The 21,353-nt window shown below is 44.0% G+C and overlaps 1 protein-coding gene across 1 annotated transcript in view; it reads left to right on the top strand.

The window, feature by feature from the left end:
- The window catches only part of MEE49 (Ribosomal RNA processing Brix domain protein), a 96,651-nt gene that overhangs the window by 35,022 nt on the left and 40,276 nt on the right, over window positions 1-21,353 (top strand). Inside the window, exon 9 of the mRNA XM_086490883.1 lies at window positions 17,439-17,550. Coding sequence (XP_086347009.1) covers window positions 17,439-17,550 — 112 coding nt within the window. The remainder of the gene's footprint in view (window positions 1-17,438; window positions 17,551-21,353) is intronic.

Here is a 21,353-nt window from a genome sequence, read left to right as displayed (position 1 = left end):
AAAAAGTATCAAACTTGATCGAGTGGCCACCTTCCTTAAACTCTCGGACTTTCTTGCTTTTATCTTCGAGAAAGTCATACTGGTTAGCTTTGTAAAAATTCTTCTTGTTCGCATAAAACTTTCTGTCATCGAAATCTGAGCTGTCTGTAGACAAGTCCTCGGTAGAACTATTAGTCTCTGAGCGAGATGTAGCCTTCTTTGCCTTTTTCTTGCCCTTTCTGAAGCTTTGTGTCTTGCTTCGCTTTTTGCTTTTTCTGTCTTCTTCGCTCGAGTCTGAAGAGCTAGAAGAACTGTCAGAAGAAGAAGAAGAACTGAGTAAGCCTTCAAACTTGACATGCTTCTTCTGTTTCTTTGCCTTGTCAAAAGTTGACTGACGACGCAAATAACCTGGAAAGTCAGTGCTTTTCTTCTACTTTTTGCCGTGCTTTTTGGCTTTCTTTTGCGCGTCAAAAAGCAAAGCAATCCGTGTATCAACCACGTTCTCCAGAGGAAGCGTGGCCACGTATACCTTCGAAACAATCATGCATGTTCCATTGAGGGTATTGGCACTGTGCATCTGTCACAAAGTGATGATGTGGCGGATAGCAGAAACCCTAATTTTTGCCTGAAACCCTATTTTTCGGAAATCGCGGAGGCTAAAAAAATAAATTTTTAAAAAATAAAAATAAAAATGATGAGCGACGCGAATTTTGCTTTAAAAAAAAAAGAAGAGAAAAGACTCTCTAAGAGAGAGAGAGAACCGATGCTTTTTATTTTAAAAGCTTTTGGGGCTTTGCTTTTGGGAATCCCTTGTATCTTTAAATAAGTGGCGAGGGCTTCACTTCTCAGAGCATCTGGATGCAGAGTCTGAGAGTGAAACCCTAACTGCTCTCTTGTACTTTGATGATTGATTAATACAAAAAGAAATACCGAAAGGGGCGCCAGTCTTTGGGGCCAATATCTCTAGGCACGGAACTCCGCCGGGCCAGTGCAAATCTATTGTGATCTGTGAATCGTTTGAAGTGGTTATTTGGTGCTGTCGTGATTGATTCTTGACTTGGAGTGTCCAAGTCTGTTATAGTGGTATCAGAGCACGACCAATTTCTCTTCTACGGGAAATCCGATCCCCAATTTTTTTTTCCGCGGCACCTATGGCTTCACGCAAGGATCAGTCGACTCCCTCTGCATGTGGAGATGCGGACAGGGATCACAACGAAGATTCCGGCAGAGAGTATGGCCCGTCTCGGCCTACTCGGGCAGAGCGGCGAGAGATGGAGCGTCGCCAATTGATCGTCGATGTAACAAAGATGATGCTCAATTTTGCCAAGGACCCGAAGATGGCAAAATATATGAACCAGACCTCTTTGGAAGAGGTACACACGGAGTGGCAAAGAACCACAACAGCACTCCCGAAACCTGCTCTCAAGAAACCTTTCGCCTCCAAGAAATATACAGAGAAGGAACTGGAGAACGTGGTTGATGCACGGATTGCTCAACTTTTCGACGTGCAAAAGAAAGACAAAAAGCACGGTAAAAAGCAAAAGAAAGGCACTGACTTTCCGGGATATTTGGGTCGTCGGTCGACATTCGACAAGGCAAAGAAACAGAAGAAGCATGTCAAGTTTGAAGGCTTACCCAATTCTTCTTCTTCTTCTGACAATTCTTCTAGCTCTTCAGACTCGAGCGAAGAAGACAGAAAAAGCAAAAAAAAGCAAAGCAAGAAACAAAGCTTCGAAAAGGGCAAGAAAAAGGCAAAAGAAGGCTACATCTCGCCCAGAGACTGACAGTTCTACTGAGAACTCCTCTACAGACAGCTCAAATTCCGATGACGGAAACTTTTATGCGAACAAGAAGAATTTTTTTTACAAAGCTAACCAGTATGACTTTCTCGAAGATAAAAGCAAGAAAGTCCGAGAGTTTCAGGAAGGTGGCCACTCGATCAAGTTTGATTCTTTTTCAGGATACTCAGATGCTTCGAAGGCTTTGTCTTTTATACAACAGTTTGACATCCCTTTCGCGGGAGGATGCTATTCAGAGCACTCCAAGATTCGGAGAGCTGTCTCTTACTTTAAGAGGAATGCTCGTACTTGGTGGTCCACGCTTCTTTTAAACAAGACTGCGCCAGTTAAATGGCTGAAATATAAGAAGCTTTTTATTTCTTCTTGGTTGACGCAACAATATGAACGAGATGTACGAGCTGCTTGGAACCATCTTTGATGACCAAGAAAGACACAATCAATGCTTATTGTGAAAGATTCTGGAGCTCTTTTCTACTCGCCTCTTCATTCAAGAAGATCTCGTTCAGAGAACAGATTGAGCGGTTTACCTTGGGTCTACCTACAGAGATCCGAGATCACTGCGTGGAATAGAAGTCAACTTCTATTTAGGAGTTGATGAGTTATGCGAAGCGGGGCTTTGCCATTCACTCTGGCAGTTTGACCTACCCCACAGATAAGGCCATGACACAACGAGCCGAACAGACTTCTGGGAATGAAAGTAGAAAGAAAAAGAGCAACCCAGAGAAAAAGGATGCACGACCCAAGCTTACTCCTGAGGAGAGAGCTCGCTTCATCAGAGAGGGGAAGTGCTTTGGATGCGGGGAACATGGACATATCTCCGCGAAGTGCCCTAAAAAGGCACAGAAAGAACAGAATGATAAAGATGACGACAAGCCTGAGAGTTCGAGAGCAGCTGAGGAATGTGGCAGAAAAGGCAGATAGAAAAGCAGAACTGGTACCACATGGCGTGGGACCTGCACCGAATCTAATGAATGAAAGTACAAACTTTGCCGCTTTTGGGGCAAAGTGAAGGATTAGGAAGCTCTTTTGAAGGAGCCAAGGCCAACTTCTTTTCACTTGGAATTGGCGGCTCGATTTGGAATTACGTCCGACAGACTGACGCCACAGGCGGAGGTAGTTCGACTGGCACCCGGATGGGATGTTGCCATTACACTGAGCATTGGCAAACTTCGTTTGCAATGACAGGGGTGTTCAAGGCACGCGAGTGACGTTCTACTCAGGATCCCTTGGTACCACAAGAACTACGCCGTGGTTGACTATCGGGCCGAGAAAGCGACTTTGATAAATGAAGGGCTTAGAGATTGTACTTGATGAACTTCAGTTTCTTACTCATTCTTTTGGGAGAGAACTGAACGATGGATAAAGGTTGAATATGTTTTGACATGATCAAAAGAACGCCAAGATTTTACTCCACACTCATGTCGATTGCTTTTCAGAGGGCCTGGAGATCAAACCATTGATCTGATACCTGGAAGTGCGCCACCGAGTCCGCCACCTTACCGTGTGAGCCGAGTACAGAATGAAAAGATTATGAACCTAGTGAAAGACCTCTTGGAACAGGGTCTTGTCCAGCCTAGTACTTCACCGTATTGCTCTCTAGTGTTGTTGGTTTTGAAGAAAGACGGTTCTTGGAGAATGTGCATCGATTATAGCGCTCTCAACAGAATCACCATCAAGAACAGATTTCCGATTCGTAGGATCGATGATATACTCGACAGGTTACAGGAATCCTCGTGCTTTAGCAGGATTGACTTGAAGAGTGGATATCATCAGATCAGGATAGCGCCAGGAGATGTCTACAAGACAGCTTTTCGGACGACTTTTGGGTTATATGAGTTTTTGGTGATGCCTTTTGCCTTAACCAATGCTCCTGCGACATTTAACGGGATGATGGACAGGATTTTTCGAGAGTACAGGCTATTTGTTGGCACTTTCTTTGACGACATCATTGTTTTCTCCAAGAATGAGGCAGAACACAGAGATCATCTGCTTCAAGTCTTTTAGGCATTACGAGATCACACGTTAGTGATTAATGCAAAGAAAAGTGAATTGTTCCTACCAGAGATACACTTTTTGGGACACATTGTGTCAGTAGCAGCAGGAGTGCAAATGGACCCAGCCAAGATAGAGACTATCTGTGATTGGCCCGATTTGAGGAATGTCCATGAAGTTAGAAGCTTTTTGGGACTGTGTTCGTACTACAGGCGGTTCATACGAAAGTTTGCAGAGGTTGCTTCCCCTTTGCATACCTTGACACAGAAAGGAGTACCTTTTTCGTGGGGACCCACAGACGTGACTGCCTTTCAGACATTGAAAGAGAAATTGACTACGGGACCTATTTTGACTTTGCCGGACTTGCAGAAGTCATTCAAAGTATATTGTGATGCTTGTGGTCGTAGTCTGGGTGCGGTGTTGATGCAAGAAGGCCATGTCATAGCTTACAAGAGCCGTTTGTTCTCTAGGCCGGAGATGACAACACAGATTTATGAGAAAGAGCTTTTGGCGGTTATCCATGCTCTTACTCATTGGCGGCATTACCTACTCGGAGCGGATTTTACTATCTTTAGAGACCATCGGAGTTTGCGCTACTTCTTGTCACTGAAGCAGCTTTCGGAAAAGCAGATGGGGTGGGCGAACATCTTGTCACAGTTCCACTTTCAGATTGTCCATGTGCAGGGACAGAAGAATGTCGTGACAGATGCTTTTTCTCGGAAACCGTTGGATCTAGCTATTTCCGCAATACATCATAGGAGCTTCGAGGATATGGTCGATGAGTATGCCACAGATACAGATTTTGCATATATTTTCACACTGATACGGGATGGGGAGACAATAGCTGGATACTCCCTTCGGGAAGGCTACTTGATGAAAAAGACTATGTTGTGCGTTACACAGCCGTTGAGGGAAAAGGTTATGACTGAATGCCACTGTCCACCTTTTACGGGTCACCGCGGCATAGCTACCACCATGAAAGGGGTAGAGAGATACTTCTTTTGGCCGTGACTCAAAAAGGACGTGGAAGAGTTGTGCGTAGTATGCTAGCAGGTCAAGTTTGACAGGCATAAGGCATAGGGTTTGTTACACCCTTACCCATACCCACCCCCCGCTGGGAGAGTATTGAAATGGATTTCATTTTTGATCTCCCGATTACATAAAATGATCACGATGATTTTCCGATTACATGGCACTTCTGAGACGATTGTCTCCGACAGAGACCCCAGATATATGAGTTTGTTTTGGAAGGCAATTTGGGAGAACATTGGCACGCGGTTGCAGTTCTCGTCATCGTTCCACTTGCAGACTGACGGGCAATCTGAGATTGCGAATTCAGTGGTTTTAGATTTATTGAAGTCTTGTATCTCGGATCAGAAGACTCAATGCGAAAAGAACTTACCTTTGGTGGAATTTGCCTACAATAACACGATACACTCTTCAACGGGGAAGACGCCATGTGAGATTGTTGAAAGTGCTGCGAAGGTTTCATTCTTCCTGAGCACGAAAGATTAGATATTTGAAGCGGATGAATATTCGCGAGATTTGGATACGGCTTTTGCCAAGGTTCGCGAGACTTTGCAGAAGTCTCAAGAACAACAGAGAAAGGCAGCGGATCGCCATCGTCGCGACTTGAAACTAAGGAGGATGATTGGGTGCTCTTACGTTTTGAGATGGCACGCCTAAGAAAGAAAAAGGGAAAGGAGAGGCTTTTTCCAAAGCTTAGTATGCGATACTACGGACCTTTCCAGATCACTCACAAGATAAATGATGTCTCCTTCCGATTGAAACTGCGAGATACTTGGAGGATTCTCAGTGCATTGCATGTGAGTCTGTTGAAACTTGTTAAGGGTGATGTGCCTGATGATGGGGAGCCTGATGAGCAACCCGTAGTGGAAGAAAACGAGAAGACCCTTGTTTTTGTACAGATGTTGGCACATATGGATACGAAGGAAGGTAAAGTCCGAAGGCGGTTCTTGGTTAAGTTCAAGAACTTTCCTGCATTTGATGCGAAGTGGATGGAGGAGGAGGACCTAGCAGATACTCCTCGGATTGTGAAACTTTACCTCGATGTTTTGGTTTAGCATAGTCTACTCCAAACGGAACCCAGAATTCAGCTTGGCGGAAGATCTGGTGCAGTGGGATGCACAAAAGGGGAGTCACTCCGCTCCCTTATCAACAGATGCCTCGATTTTGATACTAAAGTCACTCATGTCTCTTTGAGCTTCAGGGATACTAAGAGCTGACAGTATTCTGCTGGATGACTTTATGAAATGGAATTCCTGATAATGATACAGATTTGTTCTTGACTTCTTGTGAGTGCAGGAACTGATAGACGAAATGACTGCAGCATTTTGGTCTGATTGATCTCGAATAGACATGGTTGCAATAGGGTTAGTCAATCGGACATCGATGAGGTCCTGATTGGATCTAGATGTGATTGCTAGCTACATTGCCGATAAATCATGGTCTAAGATCTGAATGAATGTTGAATGTTATGTGATGTCCTGTGATGTGCACTGATGTGACTGTCGATTTTGTACATGTGCTAGATGTGTGTTCCTAGTAGGTAGGTACTAACAGTCAGTGTCTGCTAAGACGGTTTATGGCTTTTCTCGGTTTTGCAGGTGTAATCGCGGTCGATTACAATGCTGTCAAGAGGGGGGTATGTCACAAAGTGATGACGTGGTGGACAGCAGAAACCCTAATTTCTGCCAGAAACCCTAAAATTCTTGCAAACCCTAATTTTTGCCAAAAACCCTAATTTCCGAAAATCGCGGAGGCTAAAAAAAAAAAAAAAAAACGAGCGACGCGAATTTTGCTTTTTTTATAAACAAAGAGAAAAGACTCTCTAAGAGAGAGAGAGAACTGATGCTTTTTATTTTAAAAGCATTTGGGGCTCTGCTTTTGGGCATCCCTTGTATCTTTAAATAAGTGGTGAGGGCTTCACTTCTCAGAGCATCTGGACGCAGAGTCTGAGAGTGAAACCCTAACCGTTCTCTTGTATTTTGATGATTGATTAATACAAAAGAAATATCGAAAGGGGCGCCAGTCTCTGGGGCCAATATCTCTAGGCATGGAACTCCGCCGGGCCAGTGCAAATCTATTGTGATCTGTGAATTGTTTGAAGTGGTTATTTGGTGCTGTCGTGATTGATTCCCTACTTGGAGTGTCCAAGTCTCTTACAGCATCTCTCCATAGATGGCACAAATGAGCTTGTCTTGCATGATGTTAGATATGTGCCGGGAATCAAGAAGAGTCTACTTTCTGTTGGTCAGATGGATATGCATGGTTACAGCATCTTGTTTGAGAGAGGATCATGGAAAATGACTAAAGGCTCAAGGCTGATAGTAAAGGGCACAAAGAAAGGGACACTGTACTGCATGCATGGAAAGGCCGTGTTGGGCAAGTTTATTGCATTGGCTGAAATTAACTCTCACATGGAGTTGTGGCACAAGAGGCTTGGCCATATGAGCCAAAAGAGCCTTTCGAAACTTTGTACTTTGAACAAGCTTGATGCTGAAGACACAAAGCTTGACTTTTGTAATGAATGTCAATATGGCAAGTAAGTAAAGCGTTCTTATTACTCCAGTGTCTCTCGTAAATCTTGTGTGTTTGATCTTGTACATTTTGATGTATGTAGCATGCCTGCTAAGTCTATGGGAGGTGCATGCTATTTTGTCTCCTTTGTTGATGATCATTCTAGAAAAATTTGGGTTTATTTGCTTAAATCTAAGGATGAAGCCTTTGCTGCGTTTAAGAGATTTCATGCATTTGTGACCACCCAAACAAGTAGAAAGCTAAAATGCTTGCGCACGGACAATTGGGGGGGGGGGGGTTCACAAGTGCTAAATTTAACAAATTTTGTGAAAATTTGGGCATTAAGAGGGAGCTTACTGTGCCTTACAGCCCCTTATCTAATAGTGTGGCTGAAATATACAATAGGACACTTTGTGAGAGGGTGCGATGCATGCTGTCCACAGCTAATCTCTCTCATGGATTTTGGGGAGAAGCTTTGAAAACTGCAGTGCATATATGCAATCGATCCCCTCACACGTCTTTGAAAGGTGACATCCCTGAAGAGGTTTGGTGTGGCAAGCCTGCTTCATATGATCACTTACGCATTTTTGGTTGCGAAGCTTTTGTGCATGTTAGACGTGAGTTGAGGAGCAAACTAGATGCGAAGTCCATTAAAGGCCTCTTCATGGGATATGGTGAAGAAGGCGAAATGGGTTACAGGATTTGGTTACCTCAACTCAAAAGGGTTGTACGCAGCCGGGATGTTGTTTTTAATGAGGCAAGGTTGCTTCAAAACAATTGTGCCTTAAAACATGACCATAAAAGGGTCAAATTTCAGCATGACCAGCCACCTGTTAGGCCTATTTTTGACCCTCAAGATACACCACATATGGTTGAAAATGTAGATGATCCAGTGGTGTTTGAGCCAGATGATGTTGGACAGCAAATTGAGGCTCCTGAAGGGCATTTGCAGCTACGAAACAATGCTGAAAATGGTGCTGAAAATGATGTATAGCAGCCCATTGTTGATGATTTTATTATGCCACCTGATGTAGACCCATTACCGGATAATGTGGATCATTGGGTGAGGCGGTCTACTCGTCCAAGACGGACTGTGAGTAGATATGATCCCTCTTTGCATTACATTATGTTGATAGATGAGGGAGAGCCTCTTACATATAAAGAGGCAAAGACATGTGAGTCAAGCAGTAAGTGGGAGCTTGCAATGCAAGAGGAAATGAAATCCTTGTATGCAAATGATACTTGGGATCTTGTGCCATTGCCTAAAGGGAGAAAGACTCTTTCTAACAAATGTGTATACAAGATTAAGATTGTGGATGAAAAACCCAAGTACAAGGCAAGATTGGTTGCAAAAGGATATGCACAGAAAGAAGGAATTGATTTTCAAGAAATCTTTTCTCCCGTTGTAAAGCTTACAACTTTACGTGTCCTTTTTGCTCTTGTTGCGGTGCTTGATTTGGAATTGAATCAAATGGATGTAAAGACAACGTTTTTGCACGGTGACATTGAAGAGGACATATACATGAAACAACCTGAAGGTTTTGTAGTTCCTACACGTGAGGAACTTGTATGCAAATTGAAAAGGGCTTTGTATGGTTTGAGACGATCATCACGGCAGTGGTATAAGAAGTTTGACACTTTTATGCTGTCTCAAGGCTTTAAACACAGCCATCCAGATCATTGTTTGTACACGAAAAGGGATGAAGATGGTAGTCCCATCATACTTGTTCTCTATGTTGATGACATGTTGCTTGCCGGGAAACATAAGACTAGTCTTGATGCTCTGAAACGTAAGCTAAATTCAACATTTGCTATGAAGGATTTGGGTGATGCAGAGCATATTTTGGACATGCGTATTAAAAGAGATAGAAAGCTGAAATTGCTGTTTTTATCTCAAGAAAGGTGAATTACAAAAGTACTTGACAAGTTTAATATGGCTGATGTTAAGCCTCTTGGAGTACCTTTACCTCCATACACTAAGCTTAGCAAAGCATATTGCCCAAAGGATGAGGTGGCCTTGAAAGCAATGAAGGGAATCCCTTATCCATCAGCTTGTGGTTCTCTTATGTATGCTATGGTTGCCACTCGTCCCGACATTGCTTATGCAGTGGGAGTTGTTAGTCTATACATGTCGAATCCTGGCAAAGCGCATTGGGAAGCTGTCAAATGCATTCTGAGATATTTGAAAGGTACACAATCAAAGCGTATCTGTTATGGCAAAAGTGACTTAAAGTTGCAAGGATATTGTGATGCAGACATGGTAGGTGACATGGATACCAGGAAATCTACCAGTGGATATGTATTTGCCATTGCTGGTGGTGCAGTCTATTGGTGTTCTAGGTTATAGAAAATTGTGGCATTGAGTACTACTGAGGCTGAATATATTCAGCCACAGAGGCTTCAAAAGAGGCCATTTGGTTGGGGAGACTTGCAAAAGAACTTGGCATGCTTGCTCATACACCCTTGTTGGGTTGTGATAGCCAAAGTGCTGTCTATTTAGTAAAAAATGACATGTTTCATGCGCGTATCAAACACATAGATGTGCGGTACCACTTCATACGACAGGTATTGGAGGATAGTCTAGTCAGCTTGACTAAGATCCATACACAGGATAACCCTGCGGAAGTTCTCACCAAGAGTCTTGCTTAGGCTCAACATGAGCATTGCATACAAATGGTGGGAGTTGGTTAACTTAAAGGCGTCATTTATGCCTTTTAAGTGGGAGGTTGTTGGGTTAAAGGCCTAAATAACCCCTTTTTGTACATTTTTATACTTTGTCCAGGTTCAATATGAACCTGGACACATTTTTTAAAGGTCATTTATAATAAAAGTGGGAAAACCCAAAACTCACTTATTGAGTTTTCCTCAAAAACGTGAGCTCTCTCTCTCTCCCTTTTCGTTCTGCTAGCGCTTCCCTTCTGTAGCACAGTGCCTCCGCTCCAAGCCTCAAGACCTGCACATCTTCGCGTGCTCTCACTTGCACACACCGTCGCGCGCTCATCAGAAGTTAAAGGTTGAGCTTAAAATGCCTCTTAACATTTGAGGATGCAGTACGGATTGCGAATGGAAGTTAAGAGAGAATGCAAGAGCTTGGATTGCAGGGTGATGTGGAGCCAAAGGTTTCTCTATGCATTGATGTAGGTAAAAAGAGTGCCTCTAGTGTAGTATTATATCATGATGGTTCTCTTGAGAAAAAGAATCAAGCATGTACTAAGGAGAAAGAGGCTAAGAAGAATGCTCTCATTATGCCATCCTTGTTGTTTATGCCACTTAATGGTGCTTTACATGCCAAAGGTGATGTTTCTACCAATGTGAAAGTTAATGAGAAGGAAAAGGATGCAATTAGTGAAGTCTTAAAGAATGATCATGATGAGAATCAAGTTGTAGATGTCATTGTTGATGTGTCCAATGTGAAAGATGAGCATGTGGGTGATGTGAAAGTGGATGTTGGGTATCCCTCTCCTTTATGTGAAGTAGTTGAGAATGATTTGCAAGTCAATGAGGATACTTATATCGAAGTGAATGAGATCTCTCAAATGCATGCTATTGTTGAGTCTTTTCCACTAAATGATGATGTTGTTGAGCATGTTGTGGACCAAATTGATGAGGAGACTGTCCATGAGGACTCTTATGATTGCATTTGTAGTGATGTATGTGGCCATCCCTCGATTGATAAAGAGAATATTGAGGTTATAGAGGATATGGAAAATGATGAAGATGCTCTTTTTATGCCTCATGTGAATATGGTTGATGCTACCTTGCTTGATTCTCTTGTTAAGGAGCCGAAGTTATGTATGAAGGGTGGCTTACCCATCAAGCATGGTGTGGTTGAATTGGTGGATGGATGCTTAGTCAAGCGTGTAGATAAGGAGATGAATATGAAAGAGGATATGAAAATGACTGAGTTAAAAGTTGAACACATTTTGGATGAAATGTTAAAAGATTCCTTGCATGCTTTAGTAATGAAAGGGTGTCTCTATGTGGTATCTATTGAGAGTACTTTATGCTTAACGAGAATTTGGATTCTACATATGGTTTATGCTTTGATATTGGGAGTGAGAGAATTGATATGGCTGGTGTTTCTTCATGCATTTTGTGCTTATGTTGTATGGCCTTTTGATTTTATGCTACTGCTGAGCATGAATGCTCTAGCAGACTCAGGGGTTGGCAAACTATGTTGCGCGCGTTTGGAGAACCCCATTTTTTGTAAAAATTGTACATGTGGGTTTGAGATAGACTTTCATTAGAGTGTTTTGGACATGTTCTTTTGGGTTTTTATGATTGCTTTTGCAAGCACATGTACATGCAGGGCAAGTCACTAGTATAGCGCTAGCTGTCTGCCTACTGTAAGTGCTCGTAAGTGAGTTTTTGGAAGTGAGACTTGTATATAACTAAAAATTCTATACAAACTTAAAAAAGTCCACGTTCTTTCAGTACACTGTTCGACTGGGACGTCACATACTAGCAACACAGAGAGAGGCTCGCCCCGCTGCAACACCCCATTGGCAGGAGGAGGGGCTCACAGCTGAGTTCTTGACAGTTTTTTGGGAGAGGCTGTGGGACTCCAGACAGCCGAGGCGAGTCACCTTGTTTCAGTGGTTGGTCGCACACAGAGCTACAGCAGTCGGGAGCTGGCTAGTGCATAGTGGTCTCTTGGTCGCATGTGCAGCTTGTGACCACCTTGTGGAGAGTCAGCGCCACTGTCTTTGGGACTGTCCCTCGGCCCAGCAGGTGTGGCTACGAGTTCTTCGGCTCATGCCTGCTCTCTCTACGGCTCGACAGTACACTTGGGGAGCAGCGGCTTGGTCCACCCTCTCAGGCCCGGCACTTCAGTTTGAGCTATCTTCCACCTGCAGGATGATAGTGATGCAGGAGGGGCGACCTACACTCTAGCCTGCTACAGAGCTTACTCCACAGGAGTGGTGCAGTGAGAGAGAGGAGTGTTGGGAGCTCATCAGTGGCCTGGCATTCTGGTTCATCTGGCGGGCCCGCTGCTTCCGCATCTTTGAGGCTCGCCCCGTGCCACCAGTAGAGATTGTTCGTGACTTCTGGCTAGAGCTGATCCACACTCTCAGAGGACAATTCGAGGGACTATAGGGTAGCTCCGACCGCATGCGGGAGCGCAGAGAGGCTTTCCTTCGACTCTGGAGTCCTTGGCCTTTCTACACCATGGTCCAGGGTGTACTCTGATGGCATTACCGACCACCTGTGTGGCTTTTCCCTCCCCCCATTTCTTGATTTAGCCCCATTGTACATATGCTGGTTTTTTCACTGGGAGAGTCTCCCACCATGGTTGTTATAGCCCTCTCTTGAGGTGGTGGTACTATGTAGCCCTATGGACAGTTTCAGTAACTACTAGAAGGATCTTTTTCTCGGAAAAAAAAAAAAAACTTAAAAAAGTCCAGTCAAACTCCAAAAAATTATAGGTTTGAGCTTGTTGTGCTTCCTTGATGGTTTCTGTTGCAGTTTTTGCCCCCCCCCCCCCCCCCCCCCCCCCCCCCCCCCCCCCCCTTTCCTACTCTACATGTAGTCGTGTCGGGACAATTCTTTGTTCACGTCGGTTTTGCATATAGCGGCATGTAGATTCAATTTTGGTCATCTTCAGCTTTCTCGCTAGTCATTTTTCAAGCTTTCTCTCAAGCTTTAAACTGCCCCAAATTGGAGTTGCGCTCTTCAAGTTACGACTAGCTCTCTGCAGGGTTATGGCTATGGCAGCCTCATAGCAAATTGTGTGCAGACAGATTGGGAGGGCATGTATCTTTGAATTGTGGAATTGATGTTGAAGTTGTGGGTTTGTGATGTTCAATTGTGAATGGGAACGCCCTTGTCTTCTTGTCCATTGGTCGGCAAGTGCTGAAAATCCGTGCTTTGATAGGGTTTTGCTCCAATGTGACATAGTCCTGGGCGACGGCTAGTAAATTCCCAAGAGGACTACTCTTGTTGGATTTCTAGTGTTTCAAAGGGATTCCCCAAAGCTTTTGGTGTTCTTGTAGTGCTCTTTCAGCGCTCTTGGGTGACATCGCTATAGAGGTGTTCCAGTTTGTTTGTTTCCCAACAACGCCCAGAACCATCAACAATCCCTCAGATCAGCCATCGTTAGTACTTTCAGCCTCATCAGCCCAACTTTTTCTGCCATAACAGATTTCAGCCCTTATCGCCATCAAGTCTCAGATTTCAGCCCTATGAACCCTTAGCGTTTTTAGCATCGAGCCTTAGTCTCGCAGCACCAAGCATCTCTAGCAAGTATCCATCAGCATCTCAGCATTCAGGACCATTGCATCAACATTGGGCAATTGGTTGGGACCCGACGTGCAAAGTCGTCTCTCTCTCTCTCTCTCTCTCTCTCTCTCTCTCTCCCCCCCCCCCCCCCTTTTCATTGTGTTCAGTTCAATTCCTCTTTTCCAAGTGAAGTAAAGTCACCTTGTGTTTGTGCGGAGTACTAGATCCGAGCTAAATCCTCAAACCCTTCCGCTGCACCTGAGATTGGTATCAGAGCTCTGTGAGTGCTTCGGTTTCGCAAACTCAAGGAAAGAACCAAGAACCCAAGCAGAACCAAGAACCCAAAGAACCTCTTTGAGTGTTTTCCCCTCAAAGAAGCTTCGCGTCCCTGCCTCTAACTTATTAGCCACTTCCACCCTTAGTCCATCCCACATTGGGCGCGCTCCCATCTTCATCGCTATGTCTTTGAACGAAGATCAACATTGAATACACGAAAATCCAAATCTTGAATAGCAAGATTTTCTTGCCTTGTATGCGGATACGGAAGGAGTTGGAGAAAGGATCCCTAACCTTCTTTTGCATTTGCATTCGCATTCGCATTCGCATGTAGCAACCATCGGAAATACCTCCGAGCACCCTTACCTTTCATCTTCACCCGCAATGTTTTCACGAAAGGACTATTTGAGTGGTAGTACTTGCTCGCAAGGCAGAGTCGGCATCAAGGCTGGTATTCTGCGACAATAGTAAGGCTACCTAGTAACTCGTATGGTCATGGTTACATCGTCGCAGTACCTACATCTGCAATATCATCAAGTTTGGAGGAGTTTTCATGGCTTATGTATCCACAAGCATTCAACATCAGAAGTACAGAAAGTATCCATAGGTAGAAGTTCGGCAGTTGTCTCACCTTTAACAGGGGGGATGTCATGTGCGCACTGCAGTTGAGCCACGTGGACAAGCTTTTGCTACAGTCTAGTGTCAGTCGTAGTTTAGCTTAGGACTAGCGTGACACTTTGCGAACCTCTAGAAGGACGTGCATGTTCAGGTAGGTTATAGTTGCATACCCTCTCTTGCACAGTACAGTCAGTCCAGAATATAGGCATAGGAATAGTCTCTTAAGTTATTAATAAGTGACAGCTAGCTTTATTTTGTGAAGGTTGTGGAGGCTCTCTAATCATAGTCACATGGGAACGGGGATGGGTCTCGCGGACGTGGCAAAACAGGGGACGGGCCAAGGGACGCGTGTTTAAAAAGCATATACTAGACAACAATACAAGCACAAGTGCAAAGAAAACGTGGGTTTTGTGGTCATAATACCAAAATATGACATGTGGTAAGCGTGTGGCGCACGTGCACTGTGCACATTGACGAGGAGAAATTGTGATCATTCATCATACTCGAAGGGTAAAAAGTAATGATGTACAAGTGAAGAGTGGATTAGTAGAGTCTAGCGGGCAACATTGGCATAGATGGGACCCTGTTCCCTATCAAAATTCAAACTTGCTGTCCCCTGCCCGCGTCCTGCCCTATCACCGGGGACCCATGTCCCGGGATGCGTCCCCTCTGCGTCCCATGTTAGGGACCCCTCCCCCATCTCGTCCCCCCTTCCCGTCCCATGTCCTCCATCCCGTCTCTCCCAAAAACCCTCCCATCCCCAGGTCCCATGTGACTTTGTCTCTAATGCACTGCTCGACCTAGCCTTTTAGGAGTATAATAAGTGACCTGGGGGTTCTCTTCAGACAAAAAAGGATCAGCAACAAGCAGTACCCTCAGTACCCGCAGCACATGTACCCACAGCATCAGTACCCAGCATTTTCAGCACTTCAGTGTTTCAGCCATCAGCAAGCATCAGCGTTTCTCCTCCATGCCCAAAAACATCAACGTCCCCTCAGATCAGCCATCGTCAGTACTTTCAGCCTCATCAGCCCAGCGTATTTCATCCATAACAGATTTCAGCCCTTATCGCCATCAAGTCTCATATTTCAGCCCTACGAACCCTTAGCGTTTTCAGCATCCAGCCTTAGCCTCGGAGTACCCAGCATCTCTAGCAAGGATCCATCAGCATCTCAGCATCTCAGCATTTAGGACCATTGTATCAGCATTGGGCAATTGGTTGGGACCGACATTCAATGTCGTCTCTCTTTTCTCTCTCTGTGTCTTTGTCTCTCCTTCATTGTGTTCAGTTCAGTTTCTTTTTTCCAAGTGCAGTAAAGTAACCTTGTGTTTGTGCGGAGTACTAGATCTGAGCTAAATCCTCAAACCCTTCCGCTGCACCTGACATTGGTCTTTGTTCATCGATGGAAAGTTCATGTAGTAGTGTGCAGAGGTTGGTTCTCCATTATGTTATGTGTGCCATTGACACTTGGAAAGCCAATATTATTAAGTTTTTCCCTTTTCACTAATTGATTTCTATTTGATAAAATATCATGTCAAAAAGCATCCATGTCAGTCTTCTGAATCAGCAAAATCATGTTTTTGTATACGATGCACTTGTCAAACCGTTCGGGGCCAAAATCCTCTCTGAATAAATAGTGGTGTCTCTCTCTGATTTGATAATGTACATGGTATTGATGTACAAAATGCTTCTTTGCACAACCTGAACTGACTTGACCTGCAAATTGCTCCTTACGTGTATCCTTGCTCCCTCTGTGCCAATCTTTAATAAATGTGATGAGACTTTAGGCTGCTTAAGTGCATAGGATGCAGCACGTATATATCCATGTATTGTGGTCGCTAGACCAAACCGTACACTACCAGGTGTACAAAAGGATCCCTGAAATACTGCTTTGTCGAGGTCGGCCACTGCTTGTCCATCCAGTGTGAAGCTGCAGTAGGTTACATGTATTGACTCTACTTCTATCCACCTTGGGTAGTCTAGCATATTTGGAGAGCAGATTGTACTTGACTGAGATTACTGATGAAAGAAGATTTTGTTTGCCTGGCCTCTGATATGTGATGCCTTAGCATGGTAGAACTTTGGTCATTTAATGCTTAATTGCAACTGTCCATACTTTAGACCTCACATCTCATGTGCTTTTGTAAATTGTACCAAAAAAGCATGGACCGTTTGTAAGGCTTGGGCCATTAGCTACCTTTCCTATAAAGATACTGCAGATTTAAGTTTTAAACTTCCCTTCGTACACCTAGAACTGTGTTTTGCAACCACCTGCTTCCATGGTCCATGCTACGTACCTATGCTCCTATGTTTCTAGTGGTGTGGAACATGTCCCTCACCCGTGTGACTGTCATTGCTGAAGAGATCTTTACAATCTTGAATATTATCTCATGTGAGAGTGCACATATAAGATCATGACGAAGCATGTTGAGGTGGGAACTCCCAAAACATGCTAATTTTTTTTTCACAATAACCTCTTATGAGTGAAGGCGACTAGCCTTCAAATTGGGCTACAAGAACTCTATACAAGAATGACCGACCTGCATAAAACCGAAGGACATGATTGATGATGGCCATGTATGGCCATCCCTTACAATAGACCTAGAGTCATATAAAACACAACCTCAATGGTGCTGAAGTCTGAGACACCTACCAAATGGCAACTGTTTTGACACAGTGAAATAGCCGAATGCATGCATGAAAACGGTGGCCAGCCTGAAACTATGAAGCACAATGAAAGACTCTAACAAGCACTGGCCCAACTATGAAGCAGCATGAAAGCCACTAACGAGCGCATTGTCACTTAGAAGTTAGCACTAATAGATACTAGTCTTAGAACTTGGAAAAATCTGTACAACCCTCTAGTCCACCTTCATTTACATTATTACCACCAAAATTTATAAAGAAATGTTAAAGCGTATGTGATTGGGAAGATGGAAGTGTTTTTTGTTCTATAATCTGGCAGTTATCCGAGCTTGAAGAAATCATCTTTTACTTTGTTTATCCGATTTCAGATATATTTTTGAAGACAAAGAAGCATCTGCAAAGTTGAAAAAGGGTGCCAGCAAGGAAAGCGACAAGAAAGGGGATAAACCTCGGAAGGTTCCGATAATAAGTCGTCTGCAGGTGTGTGTCTCTTTCTCTCTATGTTTGTTCTTTTGTGTGTATGCACGTGCCTGTGCGTGCGTGCGTGCATGCACGTGTGTGTCTGAGTGAGTGTGACTAAGAAGAGGAAAATGGAATAACCTGTGAATCACCCAAAGGTGATAGATTGCTTTTCCCAGCTCCATCTTTTAGTCCAAGTCTCATCGAATAGATCTTTGATGTCTCTTGGGATTGTTCCTATAACATTCTCCTCGTATGTGTGTATATTTGAATAAGAAGAGAAAAATAAAATAACACTTACATCACCCAAGTGTGGTGGATTGGTTATTCCATCCCTCTTGAGTATCAAGTCTTGAGGTCAAGCTAGCACGTATCAAGCCACGGAGGAGACGCAAGTTTCTCCTCCTGATTCCAAACATATGCATGGGCATCATCTTGCAAGCTCTCCTTCTCCACCTCCCGCTTTAGATGCTTCTCTCATAGGCGTGCTCCAACGCCAACTAGAGATGTAGAATTAACCCTTAGAGATGCGTGCCATCCTGGTCTAGTTTTTGCCCCCTGGCCATGAGCATTTTGCCTCTTCAATTTCATCCTGACCCCTTCAATGGGGAAAGGAAGGAGTGCGAAGAGACCGCCATTGACTACAGAGCTCTCAATAAAATCACCATCAAGAACAGGTTTCCAATACCCAGGATCGATGATATACTTGACAGAGTACATGGTTCTTTTTTTTTATAGCAAAATCGATCATATTAGAATCACTCCTAGAGATGTATAGAAGGTTGCGTTAAGGACATCCTTCGGATTGTACTAGTATTTGGTGATGTTTCCTTTGCAAGCGTAATCGAGGGCAATTACTCTTCTTTCAAGAGGGGGGTATGTCTGGCACAGTTCCTAGGAGTTAGGGATTCAAAACCCTAACCTTGGACAACTTTGGAGTTTGTAGCCGAAGGGCCTAAACCCTCTATTAAAAAAAAAAGATGAACAAGACCCAACATGATAGCTGTACGAAACAAAGAAAAACGCGGGCTGGCGTGGCACCTGTACATAATTTTTGCGATTTGGGGAACAACCCAGAGGGCGGTAGCTTTTGGCTCAAAAGCTTTTGGATGCAAAGCTTGTCATCTTGCAAGAAATTGGCTACGTAGTGCATCTTAATGCCTTTGAGTTCAGTGGCGATTGGTGGTTTCGGCTCATAACTGTAAATAAGCCTTGAACGGGCTAAAACCAGTAGCCGATTGCTTAGAATTATTATAAGCAAATTCAATGTGTGGAAGATAACGTTCCCAATCAAATTGAGGACGGAAGACATGCGCGAAGCATGTCCTCCATTGTATGATTAGTATGTTTGGTTTGTCCATTGCTTTCAGGATGATTTGAAGCCAAGCGGGTCTCTAGTTACTAGAAAATTGTTTGCCAAAAATTGCTAGTGAACTGAGGAATCTCCTCAGGCAAACCAGACAACCTATTTAAGTGCTCCACAGAAGTGTTGAGCTCACTCGTGACTCTTTAAGGTGGTGTGAGTAGGAATAAAACGTGTCATTTTCTTGAGTCAATGAACAATGATAATCGCATCATGACCATGATTTTCCGGGCAAATCCAACTACAAAATCCAAAGAAATGATAGTCCATTTCTTATCAGGAATTTGTAGAGGATGTAAGAGCTGAGCTCGCTTTGATGTTCAACTTTATTAAGCTGACACTGCGCGTAGTCCCGCACATACTTTTCAACCAAAGCTTTCATGTGTAGCCAACAGAAATACAGTCTCACCAAGGTTAAGCAGGTCTCTAGTTTCTAGAAAGCCGTTTGCCAAAAATTGCTAGTGAACTGAGGATCATAGTCACTAATGATCTCCATGGGCAAACCAAACAACTTATTTTAGTGCTCCACAAAAGAGTTGAGCTAACTCATGGCTCTTTAAGGTGGTGCAAGTAGGAATAAAACGTGCCATTTTCTTGACTAGGTGAATAATGACCCAAATGGCATCATGACGACGATTGATCCGGGGCAATCCGACTACGAAATGCTAATCCATTTCCTATCGGGAATTTACAAAGGATGTAAATGTTCAACTCTCTTTGATGTTCAACTTTTTTAAGCTGAGACTGCACGCACTCCCGCACATACTTTTCAGCAAAAGCTTTCATGTGTGGCCAACACAAATATACGCTCACCAAGGCCAAAGTACAATGCATGCCAAGGTGTCTTGTGCTTGGAGCATTGTGGCACTCAAACAAAATCTTCTATTGGTTATCCTCATCAACAGGCACAAACACATACTTTGTCGTGCTTGAATAGTAATCCACGACGAATCAAATACTTTTCCACAACCTTTCCCTTCGTGGTCAGTCGACGGATGTCAGGATGTAAAGTGCAACAGAAGTGAATGATGGTGTAAGCTCATGATGAGTGATCAGTGAGTGCTCAAGGTTCCTTTTACTTAGAGGAAGGGAGAGCCTTCCTTAGAGAGAGAATGTGCAATGACCAAAACAAAAGTGAGTAGAAAACTGTGAATGATAGAGAGAGAGAGAGAGAGAGAGAGAGAGAGAGAGAGAGAGAGAGAGAGAGAGAGAGAGAGAGAGAGAGAGAGAGAGAGACGCCACCAGATGGCCCCCCGTCTCTATTGCTAGAGAGGTATTTGCTTCAGATTGCACAAAGTCTGGTATAATGGTTCTAGATGCTATGCTACTTGACGACGACGATGAAGATGTTGATGATGACAACAACGATGATGTCGGCGACGAGGTTGAGGCTAAGGGCTGAATCTGCTGAAAACTGAAAACGTTGGGGATGCTGATGGGATCTGGATCAGGCGGCGAAGCTAATGGGCTGATCAGTTGTCGGGTACGACGACGATGGCCGAAAATTGAAAAACGCTGGCTGATCTGAGGGCTGAAAACTGAAAATGCTGCCCTTGTTGCGATGGGAAGACTGACCGTGGCGAGGCGAGGTTGATCCGATAAGGTACTGCAGTGATACGCCGATGGTGAGCAAAAACGTTGCTGACTGAAAACGCTGATGTCCAAAAACGCAAATGCTCCTGCTGAGAATACGCTAGAGATCTTGGGAACTGTGAACACTGCTTGGGCACTGTGCTTCCGTGTCTGCTCTCTGTCTTCAGGTTTCTACTAGCGCCTGCGCTCCCTGGGCCACATATATAGGTGCAAACGGCTTGGTCGAGCAGCCCTATTCCAGCCCCCATGATAATGGTGGTTAAAACGTCATTTATTAATAAAATGACTTATAAGAGGTGGTTCATATGCAATCTGCCAAAAAGGGTTCATGCAGTAAAAAGGGCTCATGCTGGGTACCGAGTACTGATGCTAATGGTAATGGGTTGTGCAATCAGAGGGTATGCAGCTAATGTAAGGGTCTGGACATGCACGTCTTGCGTACAGGCTCACAAGGATGCTAGAGCACTTCCTAGGCTACCTAAACCGTAGAAGTAGGTACAACTTGTCCACATGCAATAGGGTTAGATGTGCCCGTGACATAGGACCACCATTGCTCTCTGGGCAACGTATTCCCTCTTGGACTTGTCGCCAAATCTCACCAAAGTGAGGATCTATTTGGCAATGCCCTTTGAGAGCGAGATAGAAGTCAATCTAGATCTCTGTGAACAAAAGAAGAATTATTTACCTCCAAGATCCTACTAAGGGAATTGACCATTGCATTCATAGCGCCCATACGCTAGTGTATCTCAAAACCGAACTCCTGCAAGAGTTCAACCCACCGTGCTTTGTGATCACGAAGGTCAAGCTGATCATAGAGATATTTCAATGAATGGTGATCAATGTATACAACGAAGCAGATACCATAGAA

Source organism: Adiantum capillus-veneris, chromosome 19, assembly GCF_014529385.1.
Source record: "Adiantum capillus-veneris isolate H3 chromosome 19, ASM1452938v2, whole genome shotgun sequence".
Taxonomy (NCBI): Eukaryota; Viridiplantae; Streptophyta; class Polypodiopsida; order Polypodiales; family Pteridaceae; genus Adiantum; species Adiantum capillus-veneris.
The sequence above is the reverse complement of the archived record's forward strand: the minus strand, read 5'-3'. Positions and strand labels throughout refer to the sequence as shown.